At 43.0% G+C, this 25,688-nt stretch overlaps 1 protein-coding gene and 1 non-coding gene across 2 annotated transcripts in view; both read left to right on the top strand.

Annotated features, from left to right (window-relative positions):
• Positions 1–1,852, top strand: part of MRPS6 (mitochondrial ribosomal protein S6) — a 44,933-nt gene extending 43,081 nt beyond the window's left edge. The window contains exon 3 of the mRNA XM_026040363.1: positions 1,290–1,852. Within this exon, the coding sequence (XP_025896148.1) occupies positions 1,290–1,470 (181 nt within the window). The 3' untranslated portion in view covers positions 1,471–1,852. The remainder of the gene's footprint in view (positions 1–1,289) is intronic.
• An 18,290-nt stretch (positions 1,853–20,142) lies between these two features.
• On the top strand, positions 20,143–20,219 carry LOC112948173. Its single transcript, XR_003249556.1, has one exon. It is a non-coding gene; the product is annotated as a small nucleolar RNA SNORD78 (small nucleolar RNA).
• Positions 20,220–25,688: the final 5,469 nt, after the last annotated feature.

The raw sequence follows: 25,688 nt of genomic DNA on the forward strand, positions 1-25,688 counted from the left end.
AGCTGTTACAGTGTCTTTGTACTATACTGGAGTTAGCGCCATGACAAACGCACACTGACTGAAGAAAAAGTTTTCTTGATTGCATTTGGATTGAAAATGCCAGTTGATCCACAGAATTTCAGGGGAAGGACAGACAACATCAGGGCTTACTTATTTTCTACATAAATAGAACATCTGCCAGTAGGCCATCCAGAACTTGCAGGAATGGTAGACATTACGTTGCAAATGGATTGAAAGTGTAGCTCCTGTTAAGATATGGGATCTGAATTCACACATCTGAGAGKGAGCCAGTGTGTGGTCATGGTTCCCAGTCTGAAACGGGGCGGTTTCATTGCTCATGACCTCCTGCAAGCCTTATCACTTGCTCACGTGTGCTGGAGACTAGAAAGCCTCTTGCAAAATTAAAAGTCGAGCTCATGAACAAAGTGCACTTGTTCAACAGAGGAATTTATTGCAGAAGTAACTGCAGTGAGTGACCTCATATTCACGTGGAACAAAGCTCCATTTGTGGTATGTGAGCTTTTCTCTTTGTAGCCATCAGAGATAAGTAGGTCGTGGCCACWGCTTACCTGGAGCAGCGCGCTTTGCACATGCCCTGCATGTGTGGAAGCAAGAGCTTTACTCTGCTGCCAAGGTCAGCAAGACTGCAAGCTCCTCAAATGCCAAGCGCGCAAGCTGGCAGCTCCTGCYTGCAGCTTGAAAATGTAAGCTGTGTTCACATGGTGATGTGCCTCGTTTGGCCTCAGTCCATCTCCTTGTTGCTTCTGCAGGGCGTGTGCACGTGGGTTAATATCCATTCAGCTCTGGAGCAGGATTTCTAAGGAAGAAACGTGCCCCCGTATCTATGAACCTGAGATGTTTCACACTGACACCCTCATGACACTACATGATCTGCCTCCGCCCTCCAAATATCATATGGGAAAGTTCCCCTCACAAAAGATGCAGTAAATTACAATCATTTCGTTGTTACTGAAATGATTGTGCCACGTCATTACTTTTTCAAACTGCTCAAGTGGAGGTGTGTAAATCAATGGAGTGGRTAAGAGGAGCAAGCTGCCCTTGAGGTCTTCATGTCAGCAGCGCCGCACACAGAGAAGATGAGGCTGAGCCCTCTTCAGCTGAACTGCTCATATCTGAAATCAGAATAATACTGAGCCTTTCTTCAAAAACAGTTTGGATCCTAACATTTAGGAAATAATCAGAAAATTTACGAAATCCCACAGAAGAGTGATTTAATTTAAAGTTTTGGGAGTGCAGGTGTCTTACTGTGTGTATGTTTCTCATTGCAGGTATTTTTTGGTAGACTTTGAGGGCCCACCTTCGATTGTATCGGCCATGATGGATCATTTAGGACGTGATATTGATGTAATTAGACGTACTTTTTTAAAGCATCCGGTATCAAAGACAGAAGAATGCAGTGGCATAATCCCAGTCAACTATGAAGATAAACTAATTGCCAAGAAGAAATGAATATTCCAAATAACATGTTCAAAACATTTTAAAAAAAACAGCTTTACTTTGGGATACAATTGTGATGACTAATGTTCATGAAAAATAATCAGTTTTATCATGTGATGTGTGTGGTATAGTGTGTTATCTTAAGTTATTGTAACACTTGGGCTTTCTTTTTTTTTGTTTAAAATAATTTGAATAGACTTGATCTGCATGCTTATCTTGATATATAATGCCTCTAGAAATTGATTTTCTTTTTTCTTCCTTAAAGCATTACATCAATAATGAAGATTTATCCATTATCAGAAGGCTAAAAATAGTCTTCTTTCCTAAAGAAAGCTTCTTCAGAATATGTATATTTTACATAAGAGATTAAAAACTCTGCTGTGTACATATAGCAGTTTAATACATGATTTGTGTAAGGGGTTTTTGTCTTTTTGAAAAAGATAATAAAAGTGTGTTTAAAAATAAAACTTGACTCATAAAAAACCAAAATACACAGAAAAAAAAAAAAAAAAAAAAAAAAAAAGTCAGACTTCTTTCTTTAAGGTAATCACTGTATAAAAAAGCCCAGAAATTTCCACATGACAGGTTAGAGAATAACCATGCTTCTGTATGAACAGAAGCTTAAAAGATAACTTAGTTTTACCATGAGTTAGACCCAGGTGGACTCTTCTAGCTGAGAAAAATGTCAGGAAAAAAAAGGGGGCTTAGAGATATTTTGTCTGTCTTTTGTTCTTCTAGCAGCAGAAGAAACAGAAAAGTGCATGAATGAGATGGTGGTGGCCAGTGACAGGACATGGGGTAATGGGTGTAAGTTGCAACACAGGCAGTTCCATCTCCAGGTGAGGAGGAACTTCTTCYCTGTGAGGCTGACAGAGCAGTGGAACAGGCTGCYCAGGGAGGCTGTGGAGTCTCCTTCTCTGGAGATCTTCCAAACCCGCATGGATGTCACCCTATGCCCCGTGCTCTGGGTGTCCCTGCTGGAGCAGGGGGTTGCACTGGMTGATCCCTAGAGGTCCCTTCCAACCTCAGCCATTCTGTGAGTCTCTGATTCTGTGAGGTCATTAGGGTTGCACGACGCCCTGCAGGTCTGACATACCTTCAGCGGTGCAGAGAGGGTATTTCTGGGGTATTTCCCCCCGGTTTCTGAAGTAATGCACCCACCATCTCTCCCAGCACAGGGCAGCATGCGCGGCACCTAGGGAATTTTTGTAGGGAAATAGGATGTGATACGTCATTACACAAAGAGGATGTTTGATTCCTGACTGAACTTGGTTGGGAAGTCTCCTCTGGCACTGTGGGTTACSAACGGGCAGGCAAGCCCAGGAACCATCATCAGGGCTTTGACGGGCCTCGTTGACGTGGCTGCTGCTTGGCACGCGGCTTGGTGATGGGGTTGTCTGCCCGCTGTCTTGGAGGGAGGTGGGTCTTTTTCTCAGCAGCACTTCCCTTTATTCTTAGATACTGAAATCTGGTGGGGCAAAGCAGAGCTGGCTTTTCATGGGTTTCTACTTTTCCTAAAGGAAATGGTGAATTGGATAGAAAAGTGAAAGAAAAAAAATTCCTTCTCTGTGTCTTTGTTCAGGAGACATGTCCATATGTGAATGTGTTTGCTTTAACTTTTTCAGTTTTTAAATCTGCTTTTCTTTCTAGATAGGACTGTTGTAGCCTCGAAAAGCATGTGGAAGACTAGAGATGATGTGCTGTTTACTGAAAGGTAAAGAAGGTCCTTTCTGCAGTTAATTCTGTTCCTTTGCTTGGTATGTGCACTGCCGCCTGCACCAGACAGAACTTTTCTTCCCAGGGTTTTTGCTTGCAGGACAGATCTGCAAGGACAGACCCCTTCCATAGGGGTGTGAGTTCAGACAGGAGGGAGCTGAAAGGCTGTGTCATGGTTTGGATACCTGACCTGCCCTTTGATGGGTAGCTGAAAGCTCAGATTTATAGCGCAGAAGGCATGAGCTTGCAAACAGGGAAGCATGGTAATGTAGTAATGTGCTGTTACTCAAAAGTTTCTCAGAAGCTTTTCTTAAATAGAATGTAAACAAAAAGCCTGTAGTTTAAAACCTCACCAAAAATCCCATCCTCTTGCAGGGTTTAGGCTCTTGTGATACCCTGCTTCCATATTTTTTGTCACCCACACAACAAAGTCACACCACAAAGACAACCATTGATGTTCCATATGTAAAATGAGCAGATTCTCCTTTGTTATGAACAAACGTGCAAGTGATTCAAAGCTTKCTTTCTTTCTTTCTTTCTTTCTTTYTTTCTTTCTTTCTTTCTTTCTTTGCCCGAAAGTGATACAGGCAGTACCGCTTTTCTAGTATTTTATTCTGTAAAAAAATCACTTGTCACATGCAGCTTAAAACATTTTGCTTCTGGGTAGGATTTTGGGTCCTGCCTTTCATTTAAATAGAGAATATATAAGCTTTGAACTTCAGAAAATGAAAATTATGTCAGCATGGGCTATAAACAAATAAATATATGTTTATTCAATACCTTTTTTTCTATAATTTAGAGTAGAAATGAATCTTGCATTTAGTATGTTTTAATTTCTAGCTTGAGGCCCACGTTCAAAAAGAGAACCCTATGTGTCCAGTAGAGATGGTGCTTAATGCTTAGTTTAATGCTAAATATATGACATTGCTTGTTGCCAGTTAGAATCTTAGGTCCATCAGACTTTCATGTCTCTTCTGTGGGGCTCCCTTTTTGATCTTGTGACAAGATCATGGATTTCAAGAGCAAGAAGACTTGCAGTGCTGAGTCCAGTAAAGAGGGGATCTGCAGTAGTGATTCTCTTGCCATCTTTTGTGCTGCAGGAACTTAGCAGTGCCAGCCCGAGAGACAGCTAGGCTCAACAGGCTGCAAAACAAAGTCATGAGGAGATGGTGCCAGTCCTGCTTGCATGCATTCTGGAGCACTGAACATATAAAGGGGGACGACTGAAAATTTTCTTTGCCTTTGGGACAGAAATACTGACCACTGAAACCAATGGCCACAAGCAAAGAAACATTTGGAGGACTCATGCATGGTTATGTAAGCGCTCATACTTTCTCAGCAGCAGGATTTATTTATAAAAGGTCCACTGAATGGCTGGCTCACAACTGTATGTCCTGTTTTCTTCGTAATTGATAGTTTCTAATATGAACATAATTTTTTTTAATGGGGAGTAGGGGCGGAGGGATAAGAGAGGAGTCTTGGGTTACAATTTGTTCAGCCCAGTCAGCCACGCAGCCTAGTAGTTAGCTATTTCAGGAAACTAATATATAACAGGATGCACATTCCCTTTCAATAACTTCAAACTTTGGAATGGGCATTGGATTTTATCAGAAGATTTGAGCGATTCTGGTTTTGAGCAAACAGTCTGGATTGTGCCATGGAAGAAGTTAGCTAGTAACTGTGTGCTGAATGGTTCCTACAGAGGAAGGAAAATTTCTGCTTTCAGGTGTGTCTGGGGTCCAGTTTGCCTTTTTGATAGCTGACAGCTGATTCATGAAATAGCTAAAATGCCAAACACCAYTGGCATTCCTAAAATCCTAAATAATCCTAAATAATTGGARTGCCTATACTTAAAGATACATTTAGAAGCTGATACTGAAGTGTTTCTACCCTTCCTTAGATTATATTCCCAAACATGCAAGAGAAATATTTTCTATTTTATGCTGCTATGTACCCCCCATTTGTTTTCTTTGCTTGAGGSTTGTGGAGACACTCTGAAGAGCGTAAGTATTAACCTAATAGTTGGCAGTTCCCCTTGCTCAGGACTATTTTCTGTTCTCTGCCTTAACTTCAGGAAACACATTGCACAAGTGGCTTTATGGTGAACATCTTAGGTGYGTCTTCAGTTACTCCTTTTCTGTCACACTCGACCGAATCTTGCACTCTGGAGGTTTCTTCCCTAGGCCAAGGGCACTGCGATGTCGAAGCACTTAGTGCTCTGCAAGCACATGGTGCAGCCACCGCTATGACCCCGTGAAACTCCTGCCTGCAGTGATAAGGTCCCACAGAGCCTGGTTCTGAGCGCCTTGGGCACGTAAATAATCTGCCAAAATCCCAGTTGTTGACAGTGTGAACTTGATCATCTTCATGATGCTCAGTGTCAGCAGAATATTTCTATGCCTGTAAATGTTTTAATGGGACTGTCTGAAAACCATCTTTGAACTTCTTCTTAGGAACCAAGTGCTTAGCAGCAACACAGTTGCAGACCCTTTACATGACTCTCAAAATCTTCCAAAGAATTACTAGAATGGCAATAGTTGTAAAGATTCGTGGTCTTTCACTGCTTAAACTAGGTTTTGATCACCGAGACCCATCACCTGCCACTTGACGAGATCTGCTTTTGTTTAGTAATTTGCTACCCTGTGGCGAAGGGCACTTCAAAACATGACGCAATCCTGCTAGAGTGCTGGGTCACAGAAATTTTCCCAAGACTTCATGTTCTTCCACATTTTCTTCTCAGAGCAGCTCTTAGGCTTTGTTCAACACTGCTAGTATCTCCAGCATAAACATTCAGGAATGATGAGGCAACCTGCCCCTCCAGGTGTTTTGAACTCATGGAGTATAATTGTTGGCTTAAAAATTACGAGTACTCTTAAAAATATAAGATTCTTTTTATTGGCCTTTTAGATTTTTGAGCTGTTATGATTCATCTTTTTTTCAAACTTTGTTACTGTCATGATTTTGACATAGCATCTGACTGAAGAGCTTTCAGAAAAAAATACAGCTATAGCAAATGATATTCTTGAGAGATTCATTAGGCCTGGTCCTGTATCCCTACGCCCACTGAAAGAGAATATGGAAAGTTAAAAAGAGAATCATTATTATCTCCTTTCCCAGAATTCTGAGGCTCAGATACCCGAACAGCGAGAGTTGATGYGAAGCCAAAACATGAATTTTCCCAACTGCTGCATGAAGGGAAGATCGAAAATGTGTTACTCTTTGTGATCTATGTAAAGTGTAGGTTACTTAGCCCTGCTTCAACAGACCTTTTAAAAACACGCAGGCTGCAGCTGGTGGACTACCCTAGGCTAATGCTGCTCCTCTTTGAAAAGCTATTTGTGCAACACTGCGGAGGAGTGGGAGAGTCACCACTTACTGTATGCTGGTTTAGAGGGGGAGTGATGCACTGACAGATTCCAGTTTTGGACTACTCAAGGTTGCCTTCTAAAAGCATTTTTTAAGGAGGAGTAATATTCACTGTAAACCTAGGAGAGGTTTCACTCCTGTTATTTTTGAACTGTGCTGCGGCTGCCAAGTGAACCTTGTTTGGAGAGTGGTAAACTTCCACGTAGAAAATCTGGCTTATTAAAGTCTTTGACACGTTTATGTTGGACATAGCTTAAGGGGCGGGGGGGAAGTTTTCTCTGCTGAATCAGTAAGAGGCCTCTCGCTGACTTCTGCAGGAACAGTTGTCTCATGACAGGGTGACTTACTGTCTTCCAAGAGAAATCGTGTAGCCACCTTGGCAGGTTTTGCAGAGCTCTTGTGAACTCTTGCTGAGGAGGATTTGGGCGACTTTCCAGGGCAGAGGCTGGTGGATGCGCTCTGGGGAATTGTCTCGCAAACGCAGGGCTCCCTCAGAGCTGACAGTGGTCGGGAGGTGAGTTGAGCTACGAATTCTCTGCGAAGGGCAGATGTGAACATCATGGAGGGAGGAAAAAAAGAAAGACTTGAATTTTGAGTCTCCATAATTCACCTGAAAAGCAGCAATGGGGTGAAGCAGGCTGAGGAAGGCTTAGCTGCTTGCTTAATTTTCTCTCAGGCCATCTGCTCTGCTATTTTTTTTTTCTTTTTGTATGTGACAGGTAGAATGGAAATGTCATATATATTCTGCACTGCTTGTATGCATTTGTGCTTGGGAGATATATGACTGAGGAAAATGTAAAGAGCAGGTTGTTTATTATCTTATTAATGCACGGGCATCATTCCCATTCTCTCACTCGGTGGGTGGGAATGTCGTGAAAGAAATACACTCACTCCTTAAATGTCAAGGAGGTAGACACCTTAGAAATGCTATGATTGATAGCACTGGAGAGGAGGGGGGCAATGGGGTTGAATATTTCATTCAATTTTAAGTGACTGAGGTAATAACAGACCATGCGATGCAAAAAGGGTGATAAAGGAGGGCGGCAAAGGAGCAAAGGGCCTGCGTGGAGAAGCTGGAGGGATCCACACAAAGCGCAGGCCACAGAGGCATGGAGAAACGCTGCGAGGAGAAACCAAAGCACATCCCTCGCTCCATCCCGAAAGCAATCCGTGTGTTTGCATGGAGGAGTGCTGGAAGCAGCTGGTGGGTATGGGTCTGTGCCCAGCGTGCTCAAAGTGTAGACACAAGGCTTGTGCTGCGTCAGCATGCTGGAGGGGAATCAAACCAAAATTGTTTGATCCTCCAACTTGCTAACTATGGAGCAGGGTAGGCTGTTGCGAGTTGCACCAGCCACTGGAAAGTGCAAAGGGTTTGCTGTAGTAATCCCTGTAATCCCCTATAAATAATGCCGTCCCCTATATTGATGAAAAAGATTACATAACAGTGATACCCAGCCAAAAAGCAGAAAATAAACAAAACGAAAATCCAACCAATGCACTCGTGATACTGGTCAGATTCATCTGAGCTGCATTAGGAGAGCTTAGGATTCCCGCCAAAGGAAGGGCGACTATCATCATGAAGGAAAATCTGCGTAATATTGGGCTGGAAAAGTAGTTTTCAAGAAAAGCCCAGACCCAGAAGCTTTATTTGTTATGCAGGATGCAGGCTGAGCTGGAAGGTGGGGGATTGATTTGCTGGGTCACGCTCAGCTACCTGACCAAGGGACCTTTCATCCTGAATCTCCTCATCCGACTTGCATCCAGATCAGTAGTGTTGGCCTTGCTTTGAGCTGGTGGCCGCTCCACCAGTGGAGAGGTACGTGCTGTTCCTGTGGCCGGCGCGTGGCAAAACCACTGCTGGCTTGGACTGGCATCCTTGCGAAGCTTCACTGAAAAAAAAGCCATTTAATGCATCAGGAGATAGAGCCACAGAGCTCTATCGCTATTTTTCTCCCCAGGCTGCATGTGCTGGCAGAGCTAGCGGGAGATATTTGCAATGCTGCTGAAAGAAACTTTATTCTGTGGTTATGGAATTGAAAAAAAAAGAGAATTGTGATTAATGGGCATACGATTAGGCTTTAWAATATATATGTGTATTTGTTCGATGTACAGTTAGAGTCCTCAGATCCTTTATCACGCTGTGTGCAGGCCGCAGGGGCAGACTGTGGTAGAGCTGACGATCATGGCCTGTTTTACGACCCTTGGAAGTGCCATGGGGATTACGGAGTGCTCGGACACGTTACCGGGAGGGCTAGTGCTGAGTCTGCCCATGTAGTCCCTCCTCTGCCGCCTTTCCCCCTTCCCCAGGAGCCCTCCTMCATCACCTGCTGTTTACGCATTCCTGGCTGCTGGAGCCTGCCAGCTCAGCTGCCCCAACTGCTGATGAGAATTAGCCTTAAATGTGGGTGGAAAATCAGCATGAGCTGTGGGCACGTGGCTCGTGGGAGGGATTGGGAATGCCACAGCTGGCAAACGGGTAGGCCAGAGCTGGAGGTGCTTCATGGACCTCCTTCACCCGCCAAGGAACCAAGGCACCGCCTGGGACTGCTCAGCAATGACAAATGGGTTTGCCCCCCTGTGCAGGACCCCTGATTTGAGGTTTAGGGTCTGGTTGTGTGAAGAAGGCTTGGCTGGGACAGGGAGGATGAGGAGCAATCACTTTGAACGTGACAAAAAGGGTGACACGCTATGGCTGGAGAGGCTTGCTGGGACTGGCTGGTGCTGCTGGGGCTGTGGCATGGGCCAGGCATGGTTTTTGCTGAGGACAACTATGTAACTTCTGGTACTTGCAGTGGTGCTTCTGTACTGGTGCCACTGGGTGGGCATGATGCGAGACCTCTGAGGAGACACAGTGTCTGTGGTGGGGGAAGGAGCAGTTTGAGGGCGCTGTGGTTTGGCTGGCGCTGCGTTCTCCTGTGGGTATGAGGGGTTTGGGCAGCTCTAGGAAAGCCACTTTTGAGGTTCCCAGCCCACTGCGTCAGCTGTGCTGTTCTCATGGGCTCCCTGCAGACAGAGCAAGGCCGAGGCAAGGGGAAGGAAGGGGCACCAACAAGCAGGCCAGCAAGGCCATGTAAGCACAGCCTGCCCTCCCATGAAGGCAGCTTTGGAGGGGTTTTCCAGTGCCTTTCTGTGTTAGGTGGATGAATCACTGCTGAAAAGTGCAGCAGCTCTTGCTGTGTAGCTCTGTGCTTCTCCACAGGCTCCGTTAGTACTGAGTAAGCACTCGTAGATGAGTGGTGCCACTGACTGTGAAGAGGACCGTAAATCATGGCATTGTAATCACTCCTGCACGTGACATTCCTCTTGACCTCTGCAAACTCTAAAAACAGCTGTGGTCTAAAATCCCCAGTTAACTGCRCTGTGAAAATAAATTGGTAAGAGCAAGAGCCTCTGTGAGTGTTATTATGATTTGAATTACATGGTCCTTAAATGCTGGCATTTAAAAAAGTACAATAGTGGTCTTCCTCATGTGAGAATCCACAGATATGTTATGCCTCCCTTTAATGGTAAATATGGTCAACTCCAGTTGGAGTCAATGGCTTTACCAAAAGTATTTGCTAAGGTATTTTTGAGGGTAAGAAGTCCAGATGGTCAGCAAGGTAATTCATTCTTGGAAACACATGCACATGCTTTGTTTTATTCCTATGTCACTGGTTTCTCCTTGAATCTGGGGGGAGAATGTGTATTTACTTTGGCTTGCACTGTTGATTTCACTCTGACTGCTTACTTGCATAAAGCTAAGCACATACCTGAAAATTTGTAGAATCAGCAACTTCCTATATAACATCCAGTTTCAAAAATCAAAGCTATCTTCCTAAAGCATTTTTAAGCAATGTTTCTTGAAAAGTAGTACTTTTTTATTTTTATTGTCCTAGAAAGTGTAGCTGTTTATGCACGTGACAGTTACTTCTTCATTCTGACACCAGAGTTTTTCTTAGACTTGGGCAAAAGAAAAAACTTGGGAGTTGTCTGTGAGAATTCACCTTTTAAAAAAATTTGATCTAACAACAGAATAGTTTTAATAAGAAAGCAACTCTTGACATAAAGAGGATTCTCTGGGTGGCCCAATTAAGTTTAATGAGTTTTCTCCTTTTTGCTCCGTTTCCCCCACTACTTTAAAATACCTTGCAAAATTCAGGTTAACTCTGGAATTTCTGGAAAGCCTAGTGGCTTTCCAGAAACAAGTTTGCACATTTATAGGTACACTTAGGAAAACARCAAGACTTTTTCTGACTTCAAATAAACAGCAGCTATTTGTTTCTGTCATCTTTTAAAGTTCTGTCCCTTATTTACAGGTTAGGCAGAATTTCAGTGGATATGTCTAGATTTTTTTTGTCCACTTCTTTGTAGGATTTCTTCAGCACTTTTTACCATAAACAAGTTCAATTTTATCTTTTAATTTGAGCATCATTGTCAGGAAACAAACCATTTCAAGCAGGATATATCAATCCTCTCGCAGCAGGAAGCTCTGCAATTCAGAGGTACTTGCTCTCACTTGACTTTCAAGCTGTTCCAGGTGTCTTTCCATAATTAGATTTATTTTCACATATTCTTCCACACTTCCCTCATCTCTTCTTCAGTGCATTCCTGAAATATTTTCTTCTCTTTTCAGTTCTTCTAACTGAGCTCTTCTGTCATCTTCCATGGCTGGTGAACGGTTTGAGGAACTTACTGTCTTTAAATTACTAAAATGTCCTCTGCAGAGATTATGGAGATCAGGTGAGGTGTACAGCACTCCTGAAGCATTTCTTCAGAGCTGCCCTCTCCTCGCTTCATAGAGTCATACAGCTTACTCAGTACAGTCTAAGGCCAGAAAGTGTCTTAGCTCATTTAATCTACTGGTTATCACAGGCTCTACTTACTGCCATACTCCAGGCTGTTTTGAGTTGGTCCAACAAGTCTGGTCTGGCATAGCTTCCCTCTCGAAAAGGCAGGCAATCTTGAAACAAAGATTTCAAGTTAAACCAAATTCCTCCCTGCCTCCATCTTCCCTAAGAGCCTCTTCTCCAAATAATCACTCTCCCTGTTATATTTAACAGTGTTGTTTCTCCCTAGCTTCCTTTAACCAGCCATCTGAGGGAGACAGGCTTCCACTTGTAGGTTTCAGAAGGCCATGGAGCTAAATGCATCTTGTCCTTCTTCCATAGACCTTAAAAAAGAAAAGAGAGAGATGAGATATATAATATAAAACTGATCTTTCTTACAGCAGATGATAGCATAGTTCTCTGTAGGTGCAGAACTTTTCCAAATCTACCCATTGTCTTTGCTGTCCCTCATGCTGTATCTGATGTTACTTCATTAGACAAGTTTCACACATCTTCCATCAGCAGGAGAATTGAAGAAGACGAAAGGAAAGGTGTAATCTCAGAACAAAGAAGGCACAAGGTGCTGTGTGTGTCACCTTCTGAAGCAGAAGTCTAGGTGTGTTTCAAAGACCATTTGTGTATAAGCCTTATACTGCTCATCATTATATTTCTCTGACATGCTGCTTAACATTAGTAAGAACAGTCTTATTCGCCTCCTTGCAGAAGCAGTCATTTATATTTATATATCTATTATGTTTACTTGTTTGTTGTAGACTTGTATAAACATACTTGGAGGAATCCCGAAGGATGAAGGAAAAAATGTCTGACATTTTTCAAAGAAGGAAGAATGGGGAGACCTACAGAAAAGGAAAATAATAGTTTGAAAAAATGCTTGTTTGAAATTGGCTAGTGGTCTAAAGAAAAAAATATTCAAGAAGGAGTGAGGAAAAGATGAATTATAGATACATTATAGAAAACTCAGTCAAATTATGGCCTTGAGCACTCTCATACCTGATTTTCTAAACTGTCCACAAATTGTTTGAGATCAAAAGGAATAAGCACAGACGATATATGTGCTGTCTGCTTACTTCAGGCTGACTTTAGCCTCAGTTCCCTGCTTGTATTCCCTCTATGTTGATTTTCTTTGGTGACTGGAATGTGGCATTTTGTTCTTTCTAAGCAAGGAAGATTAGGTGCAGGAGGGGGTTAGATTATATTCAAGCTCTGCTCTTTTAGACACCTTTGACCCTACCAGCTCATACCACTAATCTTCAAGCTCAAATCTGGATTTGGGTCCAGCTGCCTTGACAATGTGGACAAAGTCAAGGTGACCAGAGCGGCACATTTACTGCTGCTGAGTGATCTGCCTGACTTTGAAAGCCCTTGTATGGTCCACTGCTTTCGGTTTGCTATAAAGAGCTTTGTCAGCCTTCAGTGCATGAGCAAGGGCAAATTGTTATGTATTAGGTCTGGTGTGGCCAAGAAAACTGCTGGAGATGCTACGGGATGGACTTTATAAAAATACAAAAAACAAAAAACAAAACAAAACAAAACAAACAAAAAAAAAACCCAACATGCTCTAGTGGCAAGAATCTCCATCATAAAAGGTGAAGATCTTGTTTTGCCATCTAATATTCTGGAATCTGAATATATCAGAAACTCACCCTTCTGCCTCAGATAATTACTCCTGCTTTCCTTAAGCTGAACTTTTGGACCCAGCCTTATAGCTGCCATTTTGAAAACTAGGTTTTCTTGGCCAGAGGCCTCGTATTGGAGCCTTCAAGCCTTATTTTCACTGTAAAACAAAGATTGTCCAACTGCTTGCTTGACAGCAAGGAGTTAACCAAAATCTGGATACCTGGGACTGCTAAGAACATGATCCATAAAAACGTGTTCCAGATTCTGGCAGTCTCATGGTACCTTCCCATAGCCCCTTGGGCCTGTATTTCCTGGCTTTTCTGCTTCTTGCCCACTCAGTGCCCTCAGCTTCTGCAGAGCTGCCTAGCATTGCAGTTGTCATTTCACGAGTCTCCATTTCTGTGTTGCTCAGYGCCCTGCAGCCAGCTGTACAAGCATTGTCTTGGTCTGTTGACAGGTGGCTGGAGGATCATACTCTGGTTGGTGCTAACTGCCACAGGAACCTGCTTGAGGAGACTTCATTCAGCTTCCACACTGGTGTGGAAAATTGTCTGGGAATGGACCAGCTGCAGGATAGCATGAGAAACCCTCAAGATCTCAGGGCCAGAACCTGAGCACCTGTGTAACTCCTGCATGAAGCTTGTGTCACTGCAGCTCCCATATGTTTGTAGCTCTTTGGATAAGAGCTCCATGTAGCTCTCTGTGGTGGATACTCAACAGCTATGTCCTGAGATCCAGCAAGGGCCATGGAGATGCACAMCACCACGTTTTTCTCCTTAAATAATATCCTACCTTTCACTGCTGCATTAAAAAAAAAAATAGGTTATATTTCCTCTGCTGGGCAGCTCAGGAGCAGACAGCAATGCACAGTGTGCGTCTGTGCACACATGATCTCGCAGAACCAGGGGGAGAGTTGACAAAACCCTCTGAAAACCCCTTGGGATGAAAGGCTGCATGTGCACATGTTCTGTTGTAACTAAGATGACCTTTATAGGTCAGGAAGGTACTTATTTTGAAACCAGATCCCGCAATTTCCCTTCACATATTGCTGGGTCGCTTGGGGGTTGTGGCACCGTGTCCTCTTGCTTTTCTCTCCCCTCAAGGCCGTGCTTGGGGTGGGATTTGCTGTGCAGTGAGGATGGCGTGACGTTAGTAAGCGCTCTCCTCTATTGTTGTGTATTAATGAAACAGCTTCCTGTTAAACTGAGCATCGCAGTATGATACAGATCTGGTATCTTGCAGCTTCAAACATGCGTTTCTTCTGGGGAGATATGGGGTTTTATTTTTGCCACCTGATGTGGGCTTGGCCAGCAACGGGGCCTTCTCCAGCACTGGTTCCCCAAGCCTGAGTATGGCAACCTGCAGCTTCCTTTGGTGACAAAGCTGATTTTTCTTGTCTCTGCTCTTCACTAACTGAATTTCTTTAGTTTCTAAAGACATGGTGCCCAAAATGCCTCGTGTTTCCCCCTCTGAGTAGCCTCTGCTGGAGGGGCTTGCAGCTATTTCAGGGAGACTCACCTGGGATGCCCATCTCCTACTTCTCTGTCTCTCGTTCAGCTTTAAAATGCCTCCATAATCTACCATGTGCTGGGATAGGCCGGGCCTAATTCAGGCTCCCTGTCTAAAGGGAGCAGGGCAGGGTGCTCCTGCTGGGCGGCTGGGGGTTTCGAGGGGTCACCCAAAAACCCAAGGTGGGACTGTTAGCAGGTGGCAGGTTGTGGTGGCCATGATGGGAGCGGGGACCATAAGGGAGCCCTGGCCTCCTGAACAGGGAACCAGGGAAATACAGGGGAAAAACAGGGAAATACCAGGGCCGCTTTTTCAGCCCAAGCATCTGAAATACCCTTCATTTTTAAACAATTGCTTGATCTTTTTGTTCTGCTTTTTGTGTTTTTAATCACTCCAGATGCCAGTTCGATGAGCGCTGGCTCTTGAGGATGGGATGACTGCCGTGCTTCACTATGCCCCAACGAAAGGCCTGGTTCAAACCTCACTGCATAAAACCTGCCACGGGGTTCAGGCTGCCCAACGGCTTGAGCTCTCCATTAAGAAAAAATAGTAATAAAAACAAACAAATAATAATAAAAATAGTTATTATTATTAACAAAACAAAGAAATAGGCCGTTGTGTTAGAGTGTTATTTGGGCACGCATGTGTTGCTGACTGCGAAGGGCCGTTGCTCACAGCCTTATCTCCCTACAGGAATGTGCTTCCATGTGCCTGGAGGCTGCGAGATGTTTTGCTGCTTTTTGGGGCTTCACAGCTGTGAATTCCAGTTTTATCTCTCCTCTTGGATAGGGCTGTGCTTGGTCGCTGAGTGCAATCAGTGTGGACATGTGGCATGTCATTTTTCTTTTTTTTCCCCTTTTTTTGGCATTGCAGAGGCCTTGGCAAAGTGAAATAAAATATAATAATAATAAAAAAAAGCAAAAAAGCCTCGATTCATTCCCTGGCAAAAGGAGAAAGGTCAAGGAGACACTGTTTATTGACTTGGGTTACCTTGGCATTTTCAGTGTGCTGGGGCAAATTAGTTGGGTATTATCACAGTTTATTCCAGGTAACTCCAAGGGGATTACAGGGATCTGGGAAATAAGGTGCAACTGCTAATCTGGGGTGACCGAAGCCCTGGACCAGTTGCGCCAGGGCTTGTGCGGGCACGGCAGGAGGAGAGGACTGTCCCAAGAACCAGKCTGCCCAGTTTTGGGTCGTGGGCCCTGCAAAGCATCCAACCATCATAGCAGTCATGGGACAGCGCTGTCTTCACTGCAAGAACAGCTCCTTCTCTCTCAGGGTTTCAATTGGCCAAAAGCGTGACTATTTCCATACTGATTTAAAAAGAAATAAATTAAAAAAAAAAAAAAAAGGAAGAGTTTGGTATAGTGTTTATTTTTATCATTTCCTCTTTTAAGAGAAAGAAAAGGAATTTTTCTGAGCTGGGTTTGTTGCAGTACTCACAGAGCTGACCGTATCAGCTGTGGAGGAAATGGCTTTTATCAGGCAGATGGAGCCAGATTTGGGCTCCGAAGGTTGCAGCGTAGTGAAATGCATCAGCACTCTCTTCATCCTGCTGTGCCTTTCGTTTTGGAAGTGATCTAATTTTATTTGCCTTTAATATTATACTTCAGATTCATTTTATCCTGTTTTATTTTGTATCTTTTGTTAAAGTATTTTGTGGCACTGTATGTGCTGTTGGCATAGATCTAGTACATACAATATGACACACAGCTCAAACATCCTATCACTGATTTTATTTTTCCTTTTATTTTAAATGTAATTTACTGTAGCTTCTGCTCAGTGCTGACTGAAATATTTTATCTTCCTTTCTTCCTGTGTCAAAGCGTAAAGCTCCCCTATGAGAGAAAGAAAGATGTTTTGATCTGTTCTAAGCAGCAACTGCCCTTAATAGTTTAAAAATAACACTTTTTGGTAGAATGGTAGAATATTTAAATTACAATATGTCATGTTATGACATATCAGTATTAGTCAGCGCATAATTCTATTGATTAGTCATGAAATAACATGAAAATATGAAATAAGAGAACTTCCATATAACAGAATAGATTTTAAAATAAATATTCCAGTTCCTGGAACTGACTTTGGAAACCACATATCTCTTAAACTTTTTTTATTTTTTTTCCCTCCTGATTGCCCATTCTGTGAGAAATTGCTGGAATATTGGTTTTATTGTAGCTCAGATTAAAAAAAAATTCAAAATGTCAAACTTGAATGAGAAAAGAAATTCTGAATTTTGACTTTCTCTGAATTGGAAGTTTATTGTTGGAACTGTAGTCAGATGATGATCTTGGGTCTTTTTCCTTCTCTTTTCCACATTTTATGACTTTTTGCAACTATACAAATATTACTTTATGGGAACAATCATAATATACAAAGGATTTTTCTTCTGTAAAGCTTGCTGTAGAGATTTTAAGAGTAATTTAGAGTTTTATTTATGGTAGCATTTAAAACCATGACAAATCTCTTTTCAACATCCGAGGCACAACCTCAGTTTTAAATATGTGCCTGATTTTCTTTTGTCAGCAGGCGAATTTAGATATTTTACACCTCAGCAGCTGATCATGCTGAATGGGCCACTCTGTTCCCTTGTCCTCTTGTTTCCACTGTGAATTTCATGGTATTAACGCCAACATAGTTGCATACTGTGCCAGATTGATGAGTTGATCCAAGTGCAGACCAACCTGACAAAAAAGAAAAAGTTTAGTTTTCAAATTAATCAGTTCCCTAATCTTGATCACYATTTGGCTGCATGAACTCTTGATGCATGAAGGCACCAAGCACGGACTTGTGCTCCTGTGCTCAAGGGTAAAGACGAGAGCCAAGAGGCTTCAGTTAGTGGCAGTATAGACTTGTATGGGATTAAAGTGATCATGTAAGCCTGGCCTTAGTAACTTTAAGCTTTGTTTACTTATGTGCATAAGAGTGTTTGGGAGTACTGTTTTTTGGCTAACAGAACAAGTACATACAGCACTGTGTGAGAGAGTGTTACAATAAACCCAACACTCGCTTCCCCCACCCCCTAAACAAACAGTCCCAATGTGTGTATCCTTTTCTGGCCAAAAAATGTAATTGTTGAGAATGAAAAATAGGAGTATGATGTGTAGAGCCAATGCCCATCTACTTGCAACTCTTTTTCCATCCCTTCCCTATGGCAGTGCTTGGTGAACTTGAACTGTCCCCTGCACTTCTGCTAGATCCCCACATGGTGTGACTGAATGGAGAGTGCTTGTGCACTCAAGCCTGCAGTGCACATGGGAAATGAGCTGCAGATCTAAGAAGATAAGGCCTCATAGCTGCCACAGTGGCCACAAGCAGTGCTTAGCTTCATCTCTGTGTGCTGGGGCCTGTGCCTGTCTGCTACCTGGGATGTGCTCTTAGGGAAGAGGATGGCATGTATAGTGGCAGAAGGAAGGGGAATATTGCCAGTGATGTCGGCAATAATGTGGAGTTTCCAGTGACCTAGGTACTAGCAGCTGGAAGTTCCAGTTTACACCTAGGTGCTAGCAGCTGGAAGAAGTCACAAATGCCCTGCAGAATGTCCAAGAAGAGATTTCAACAAGCGTCTGTTCTCAGTTTACTCTTCGGGATCCTCACGGATTAGCATTTACCACAGTAAGCCTGGAAAGATTGATTCATAAGGCCAGTACTCAAAACATTCTATCAACCACTACATTAAAACCCATTAAATGCACTTATGATTATTGGTGTTAGATAACTGAGTGGATATGTTGGCTTTGTTACAGTGGGCCTTCCAGTTTTTSGGTACAGTCAATCTATCCTGTTTCTGGGACTGCATTCAAATTTGTCTTTTCCTGTTCTACTCCTTCGAGCCTGTCCCTACATATATCTCACACCTCGCTACATACAGAAAGTATTTCCTCTCCGATATGATGGCATAACTGCCTGTGTGAATTCTCCTTAACCTGTTTCAATCAAAGTGTGTGGCAGCAAAACCCTACTGTATAAACGGTTTAAATTACTTTAGCCTATTTTGACTGAGTTGACAGATGGAAGAAGACAGCAAGAAAGCAGATAGTAGCAGTGACTTCTGTGATGCTGACTTAGAAAGGAGGTGACCAGTGCTTTTTCCCAGCTGTGCTTGCCCTTCCACTTCTGTAGGAGAACAGAACGATAATCTTTCTGTATTATTGTGTAGACTATTTCTTCTGCAGCTGAAGCATCTCAGTTATTTTTTTGATTGCACCTGAATCAAGGTACTTTGAGCTCATCTAAAGTGAGATGAGCTGATGCTCATTGCTGAGCTGATGCAGCTRTGGCTGGGTTATGCAACAAGTAAAGGCAGTTTTCTTCTGCAGTGCTTATTATTTATTAGCCTTAAATTTTGTTCAACATCAAATAGCTATCCTCAAGCACTTTGGAAAATATTATTGCCTAACTAACCTAAAATAACTGTGCACCATTTGGAAATGTTGCTGTGTCCCTGTGTAATTCCCTTTTTAGATCTTCAGTGCTTGTGCTTAAACACAGCAGACCTGATCTGGCAGTAGAAGGAGCCAACTGCAACCTTCAGCCATGGGGAAACTTGACTGTTGGCTCTCCCTGCATTGCTTCCTGGCTTTTAAATCATTTTTGCTGTGTAAGAATATTTGGTCTCACAGCCCAGGGTCATTCTGTGCCTGCAGAGGATGGACGCTGTGTTAACTGGTGTACTAGTGTGCACTGTGAGGAACCAGGCCTTGTCAACTGGTAAATCTTGCCCCATTACCTTGCAGAGATTAGGACTTGTAGCTAGTAGCATTCCCTGCCTTCAGCCTTTTGAGAGGCTGCAAAGCTTTGCCAGCCAGATCTCCAGTGCCTTTATCAATACATRCAAGGAAACAGATGACATACGATTTTGCAGGACAGAAACCCCATTTGTTAGATTGATTATTTTTGAGTGGTTTTTCTGAGGACATCATGTTCTCTTTTTAAGTCATATTAAGCTGGGACGCTTGGTGWTTTTTATCTTCAATTTTCAGCCATTTTGAAAAACAATGCAAGTCTGTGCTGTCCTTCCAGTCTTTGAAACAGGAGCTGCTTGTGATGAGATTATACTTATTTCTGTACTTGCTCTGTACCTAARTTTCACTCAGACTCATTAAGGTTACCACTACAGGCCCAGCAAGTGGATGGTTTCTGACTCGTTCTTGAGCTCTGTCCCAAGCTGTTATTGCTGACACATTCATCTCTGAGGCAGACTGCTTTAGGAGCTGAAAAATGCATGTTTGTGGTGGGCATCTTCTCAACATCTTTAGCACTAAAGATTGATGCAAAGGAATCTTTCAGCTTCCCAGAACTGCAGTGCCTGCTTTAACTGTTCCCCTAAAGCCTGGCCAGTCGAGTAAGTGCCCAGATTACTCTGCACATTTCCTGATTTGGATTTTATTTCAGATTCATGTTTTATGATTTAGAGACTCTGAGGCTATGTATGTACTGGGATGTATTAAAGGCAACTACGAACAGGTCTGTAAAACAAAACGACTGGTGCTGAGGATGCAGTATTCAGAATATGCAACCGCGTTCTCCAATTTCCAAGCAGTTTTTATTTTAGATGAGGTGTAGTCTGATCTCGTGGAACGCATTCTCCTAAGCGAAGCTTACTGATTAATACTTAAGCCAAAATTACTGATTAATACTAATCAGTATTAAATAATGCTGATCAAATTTGCTTTGAAAGCATGCTCCTGATCTGAAGTGCTCATGTAGACAAATACTGAAAGAACCCCAAGTTTTAGTACCTCAGCCTATTCATTTTTTCAAATTCAATTTTGGATCTTTCTGTTTCCCTCTTTTTTCTATTTTTTTTTTTCTGCCTGCAGTTACTCATTTATCATTGCCTTCATTATGACTGGATTTCCAAACATGCAATTGTATGTTAGTTGGGCTTGAATAGCCTCTTGAATCTTCCCATTTAGCCATATGTTGCTTCCTTGGGGCCTTTTATTAATGAAATACCATTGATGATGTTTCAGTGCTGGTCCCAGGTGGCTTGTTTCTTTTTCCTCTCTAATTTCAATGATTTGTGAATCTGAACACAGTACCTCTCCAGCTCCCCCCAAGCTTCATGTAACAATTATACATTTATGAATGCATTTGTCATAGTCGATTATGCAGGACTTAAAACATGCTTGTTTCACAAGTGTCATTGCTGCTCTATTGTTCCTTAGGTCCTTATTCTCATTTGCTTGGAAGCAAGGCAGAAAAAGCAATTACTGTCAGCTGCTTTACGACTGAAGCGAGGGGTGACCAGCTTTCTGAACTTTACCAGGAGATGGAGCAGAGCTGGTGCACCTACCTTGACAAAGAACCCCACTGAAGTTGCAATTTTTATATGGTCTCAATGTTATGTGAAGGATGACAGTAAGGAAGGCAGGTTAGTAGGGCTGTTGTGGCTAGGAAACGTCACCTCAAAGTTAAAAGATCAGAAATAGTTTGGGAATTCYGTAGCTGAGTACCATCATTTRCTYTTATTTATTTATTTATCTATCTATCTATTTATTTGTTTTAATGTTTATGCTTAGAACTAGACCTTGCTAGTTARCTGGATGCTGTCGTCATGCCTTATAAAGTCTGCTTTTCAGAATGTGTGTATTCATTTTTCAGCTATATTTGCATATTCTCAACCTGACAGTTTCATGCCCAATTAGATGGCTGATTATATGTGAGCAATTTGCCTGAGTTATTATCTGATTTGTGCTCAGTAACTGAGTAACTGCAAGCAAGTACCAGTATAAAAATTGAGGCTTTTGCTGAAAAATTCTTCTACTTCTGGCATTTTTTGAGTCAGCCTTTGCTCCTTGTAAAATCAAGAATGTCAGCTGTCTAAAGAGAACCCGAAGTTTGGTTCCCAAATTCAGCCACGCGAACTATCAGATCAAAATTGACTCATTCTGAATCTGCCTATTAGAGAGGCTTAACCAATGCCCTGGTTTTGTGCATGAGAACTCTTTGAGGCAGAGGCGAGCCTTGCTACCATAGAATTATTTGTGTATCAAACACCAGGGGCTGCGACACAAAGTGGGCGATTTTGGCTCTTGCTTTTCCTCCTTGACCCTCCTTGGTGCCAGCGTGTCTTTTGATGTAATTGCTGGGAATGCTGTCTGAGATAATGGACCCGATTTTGTTGAATAAGCTCATCTGCTAATTAAGGCTCAGCCGGCTGGGAAGATCTAGTGCAGATATGGTATGTCTTGGTTGGGCCTTCACCAAGTGGGAGTACCAAAGGGAAGCAGTACAGGTCCATGTACTGCAAGCTGCTCCCAGACTCCTGGCATTCAGGGATATCCATCTTCTCTTCCCTCTTCATGTTGTCCAGTAGAAACATATAGCAGGCTCAGATTTCACTTACAACTGAGCCTTTACCAAGGCAAAATTGAATTAGTCTATTCTTTGCTTCTTTATGGTCTGATAAATGGCTATTATGGCAAATGGATTATGGCTTGCTAATGTTAGATTTTTTTTCTCTCTTTTGTGTAAGGAATTTGAGGCCTTGCATCTCCTCTCTTAGCTGGGGGGTTTTCTAAATGAATGAGGTATCACTTGAGATTGAAACCTAAACTACTGGTCCCCTCCCTTACCCCCAAGGAGGTGGGGGGAACTAGTTGGATGAAGCTAATCCTCTTAACTTGAAGCCTCATTGATTTGGATATTAAAGGACATTCCAGATGGGACCACACTAGGAGCTCTGTGTTCTGTGCTGGGCATCGCAAAACCAGAATGGGCCTCTTCTCACTTCAGTTTTTCTTGTAATGTGGGCTGCGTGGTGCTGTAGGGCAATGTTTGACCTAAAAATGAAGGAATTATTTTCATATGTCCCCAAGAGTGGCACTTTCAGCCTTGGTGAAGTAGTGTCGACTTAAAACAATTGATTAGAAGAACTGGTGGCATCGTTCCCAGAAACTGCACTCCCTGGCATGAAACTGTAGTATGTTGTTTCCTTGATGTAATAGACTGCATGTGGGAACTGCGAGGATACAGTGGGCAAGTTGAGCCTGGATCGCGTTCAAGTAGCTGAACCTCGGAAATGAGCTGGGAACCGACTGTCTCTCTGACTCGGTCAGTCTAGAGAGCGAGTAGAAATGAATGGAGAAGGGCTCCAAACTTGCACCAGTTTCTTTTTTTTTCTCCTTTTATTTTTTTTTATTTTTTTTTAACCTTTTCAAATGCTTCTCTGAGTTAACCAGCAATTCCTAGCCACACGCACTGGACATCCACCTGCTCAGATGACGTCCATACCAGGTGTGGGCCTATGGAAGGAGTTGTGAAGGTTTTAGCTCAGTAGTAGCTGGTGTTGTGCGTATGGCACAGGCCACAACACCCAGGCTTTTGTGGAAGACTCAAGGCTCTAAGGTGTTTTGGGCAGACAACCGCAAGGCAGCTGTTCCGTGGTTGAAATCAATGGGACTCCACTGCCTTGTGATGGATGTTTCCTGCAAGAGAAGCAGATCTTCCCATGCGTTTATGGTGGCAAATAAATAATGCAGAAGAGCCCCTTGAGGTGTTTCATGGAGTGTGGGAGTGATGGAATAGCTGCCGGCTGACAACACAAACTGTTATTCTGCTCCCTGCAACGACCAACAAGTTGGTGTGAACTTATGTCAGTGCATCTGGGCTGCTGCTTAGCGGGGGTAATGTTTTTGGCTGGGAGAGTGCTGTACGTGCTATCTTATTTTAAGATTTGCTCTGCTAAATATTTAGATTCCCTTACTGGGACTATTGAGAAAACAGAAGCCTAATCCCTAGGGAAGTAAGACATTTCCCTGGGGCTGATCCACCTTCCCTCCTTTCCTCCTCCCATGTCTGCTTTGCAGCACTGCAGATCGAGCTCAAAATACACACTGCAAGGAGAAAGTGAAACTGCTAGTGTATGAAAAACGGTAGTAGCCCCRTGTAGCAAAACGTGGGGAGGCTCAGCTGCAGGCAGCCTGCTGCGAGACAGGGAAGTAATCAGTGGGCCTTCCAAAGGGCCCTTCATGCGGCCCTTGAGCTGCTGGAAATCGATGTATTTTCCTGAAAAAAGAAAAACGTTGATCTCTGTGATGTGGCAGAATTGTTCTTTGCTRTGGGAATGGATTAACAGGGGGGCACAACATTTGTATCCCTCCTTGGAAGTCACTCTTGTACACTGAACCACATTGTGGGAAACAGATGGAGAAGGCAGAACCTGTGGGCTGCTCATCTGGCAAGGCAKGGACTGACCTTTCATGGTCAGTTTTTCATGTTAAGACTTAACATTTTATGTGAACTCCCATCAAATTGCTAATGGGATTTGTATTCCCTGGACTCCATGAACACTTCAACTCTGATTCCCTCTTGACTGAAAGCTTACCTAGAGGCCTGAGTCCTGCTGCAGGCCAGCTCTCTGCCAAGCTCACGGAAAAGCAGGTTGCTTAAAGACACAAGCATGGGCTTTCCCTAGTGCAGCAGCAGCCTGGTGCTTTATTTCTGGAACTGCCTCCTTCCACTGAAGGCCACAGACATGACTGAAAAACTAAGGCTGTCGTTGGAAAGGACCCATGTGTTTCTGTTTGCCTTTATCTTTGCTGGTGTAGCTGCTTAATATCCAGAAAATGCCCCTGTGCTTTTCAAAAGGATGCTTGTGCTGTTTRCCACAATGACTTTCTCAGCAAAGCTGCTGAGTAGCAAATTTGAGCAGCAAATTATTTTCTCTGATTGCATGGAGTTTTCCAATCTTTGTGTAATCCCTCTTTTAATCTCATCAACCAGAATAACTTCTTTTGTCTCATCTGTATCTAGAAAATCAAATTCTAGAAGATAACAGTTTTTCTCAGACAAAGTAATGACTACACCATTGGTTAACTACCTGAAATGTGGCTATATCATCATATATATTTGTGCATCTCATACTGTGCTCTGCAAACAATGTATCAAAATAAAAGTCCTTATTAAATGACCCCTTGTGTTTATATTTACATCCAAATCCTTTTCTGACCTACCTCTTAACAGTATAACATAGCTGAAGCTGTGTTATCCGGAGCAAACTCTCTGAAAATGCACTTTGAGAAGATGATCTAAATTTCTGGTGCAATTGACTGCAAAGTTCACAAGGTTTTAGGTGTTGTTACAATGTCAGTTCAATGATAGTCAAAGAAAAAGGGTTCTCGAATGAATGACTTAAGCCAGTTTTGTACTTAGGTAGCAGGTTCTCCTTCCTTTGTACACCAGATTCATTGGCTTAAAATAACAATGAAAAAGCCATCTTAACTTCAGTTATCCATATAGCTGCTCTGCTGACACTGAGCAAATTATGGGTAAATTCGGTGCTTGGTGTGAATTGCAGGTCAGTAGTGGGTGGAAGTTAATAAATCTGGCAGAGTGAGTGTGATCCACTCATTTTCCTTGCACTTCTTATGTTCCTCTGTTGGTTGTTCCTGCTCTAACAGTCTTTGCATCCCAGCAATATGATAGTTTTATGGAGTTTGGGATTAAGGCATCAATTCAGATGTCCTGTGCCTGTGTCCTCAGCCCATTGGATCATGATGATGAGCTGCCTCAAGACATGAATTTAGGATTTAGCAGAGCAGATTGCACCGATGGTCTGCCTAGCCTGACATGTTGCCTCTAACATCTGAGCGGTCACTTAAAATCAGTGTATATGTATGGATTACACATCATACCTCATTTAAAACTGCTGTGTATGTATGGATTACACATCATACCTTCTATGTGTAATGGCAGTAATAAAACCCCGCTTTCAGATAGCGTCTGCCGTGAATAGTTCTCAAAGTGCTTTAGAAATGATGTCAATATTAATGTCTCTGTTTTCCAGCAGAGGAAAGGGAGACATGGGGAAGCGGATGACCTGCCTGCGGTTGCTCCTCAGGCGAGAGCCAGCCCTGCCCACACAAGCAGCTGTCCAGCAGCTCCATCCCACGCCCGATCCGCTGGGTACACTGCTCTGAAATAAAACCTCATTAAAGCTTGCTTTTTTTTTTTTTTCTCCTCCTGAAGGTTAATGTGTCCTGGCTGTTGTTCACTCACAAGTTACACAAGGCCAGGTTTAGTGCAGCTTGCTCTARCTCCATGTGCCCGTTTTGTGCAGATGTAGAGGCTGCAGGAGCACGTGGGGCTTTTGAAGAGGCTGCAGGCTGCAGGAGAGGGCTGTTCCTGCAGAGGTGAAGTGTGGGGTGGTGCAGGAGGCTGCTGACCTCGCGGCTCCTCACATGTTGC

This window comes from Nothoprocta perdicaria, unplaced genomic scaffold (genome assembly GCF_003342845.1).
Source record: "Nothoprocta perdicaria isolate Ctin4 unplaced genomic scaffold, notPer1 scaffold_254, whole genome shotgun sequence".
In the NCBI taxonomy this organism is placed as follows: domain Eukaryota; kingdom Metazoa; phylum Chordata; class Aves; order Tinamiformes; family Tinamidae; genus Nothoprocta; species Nothoprocta perdicaria.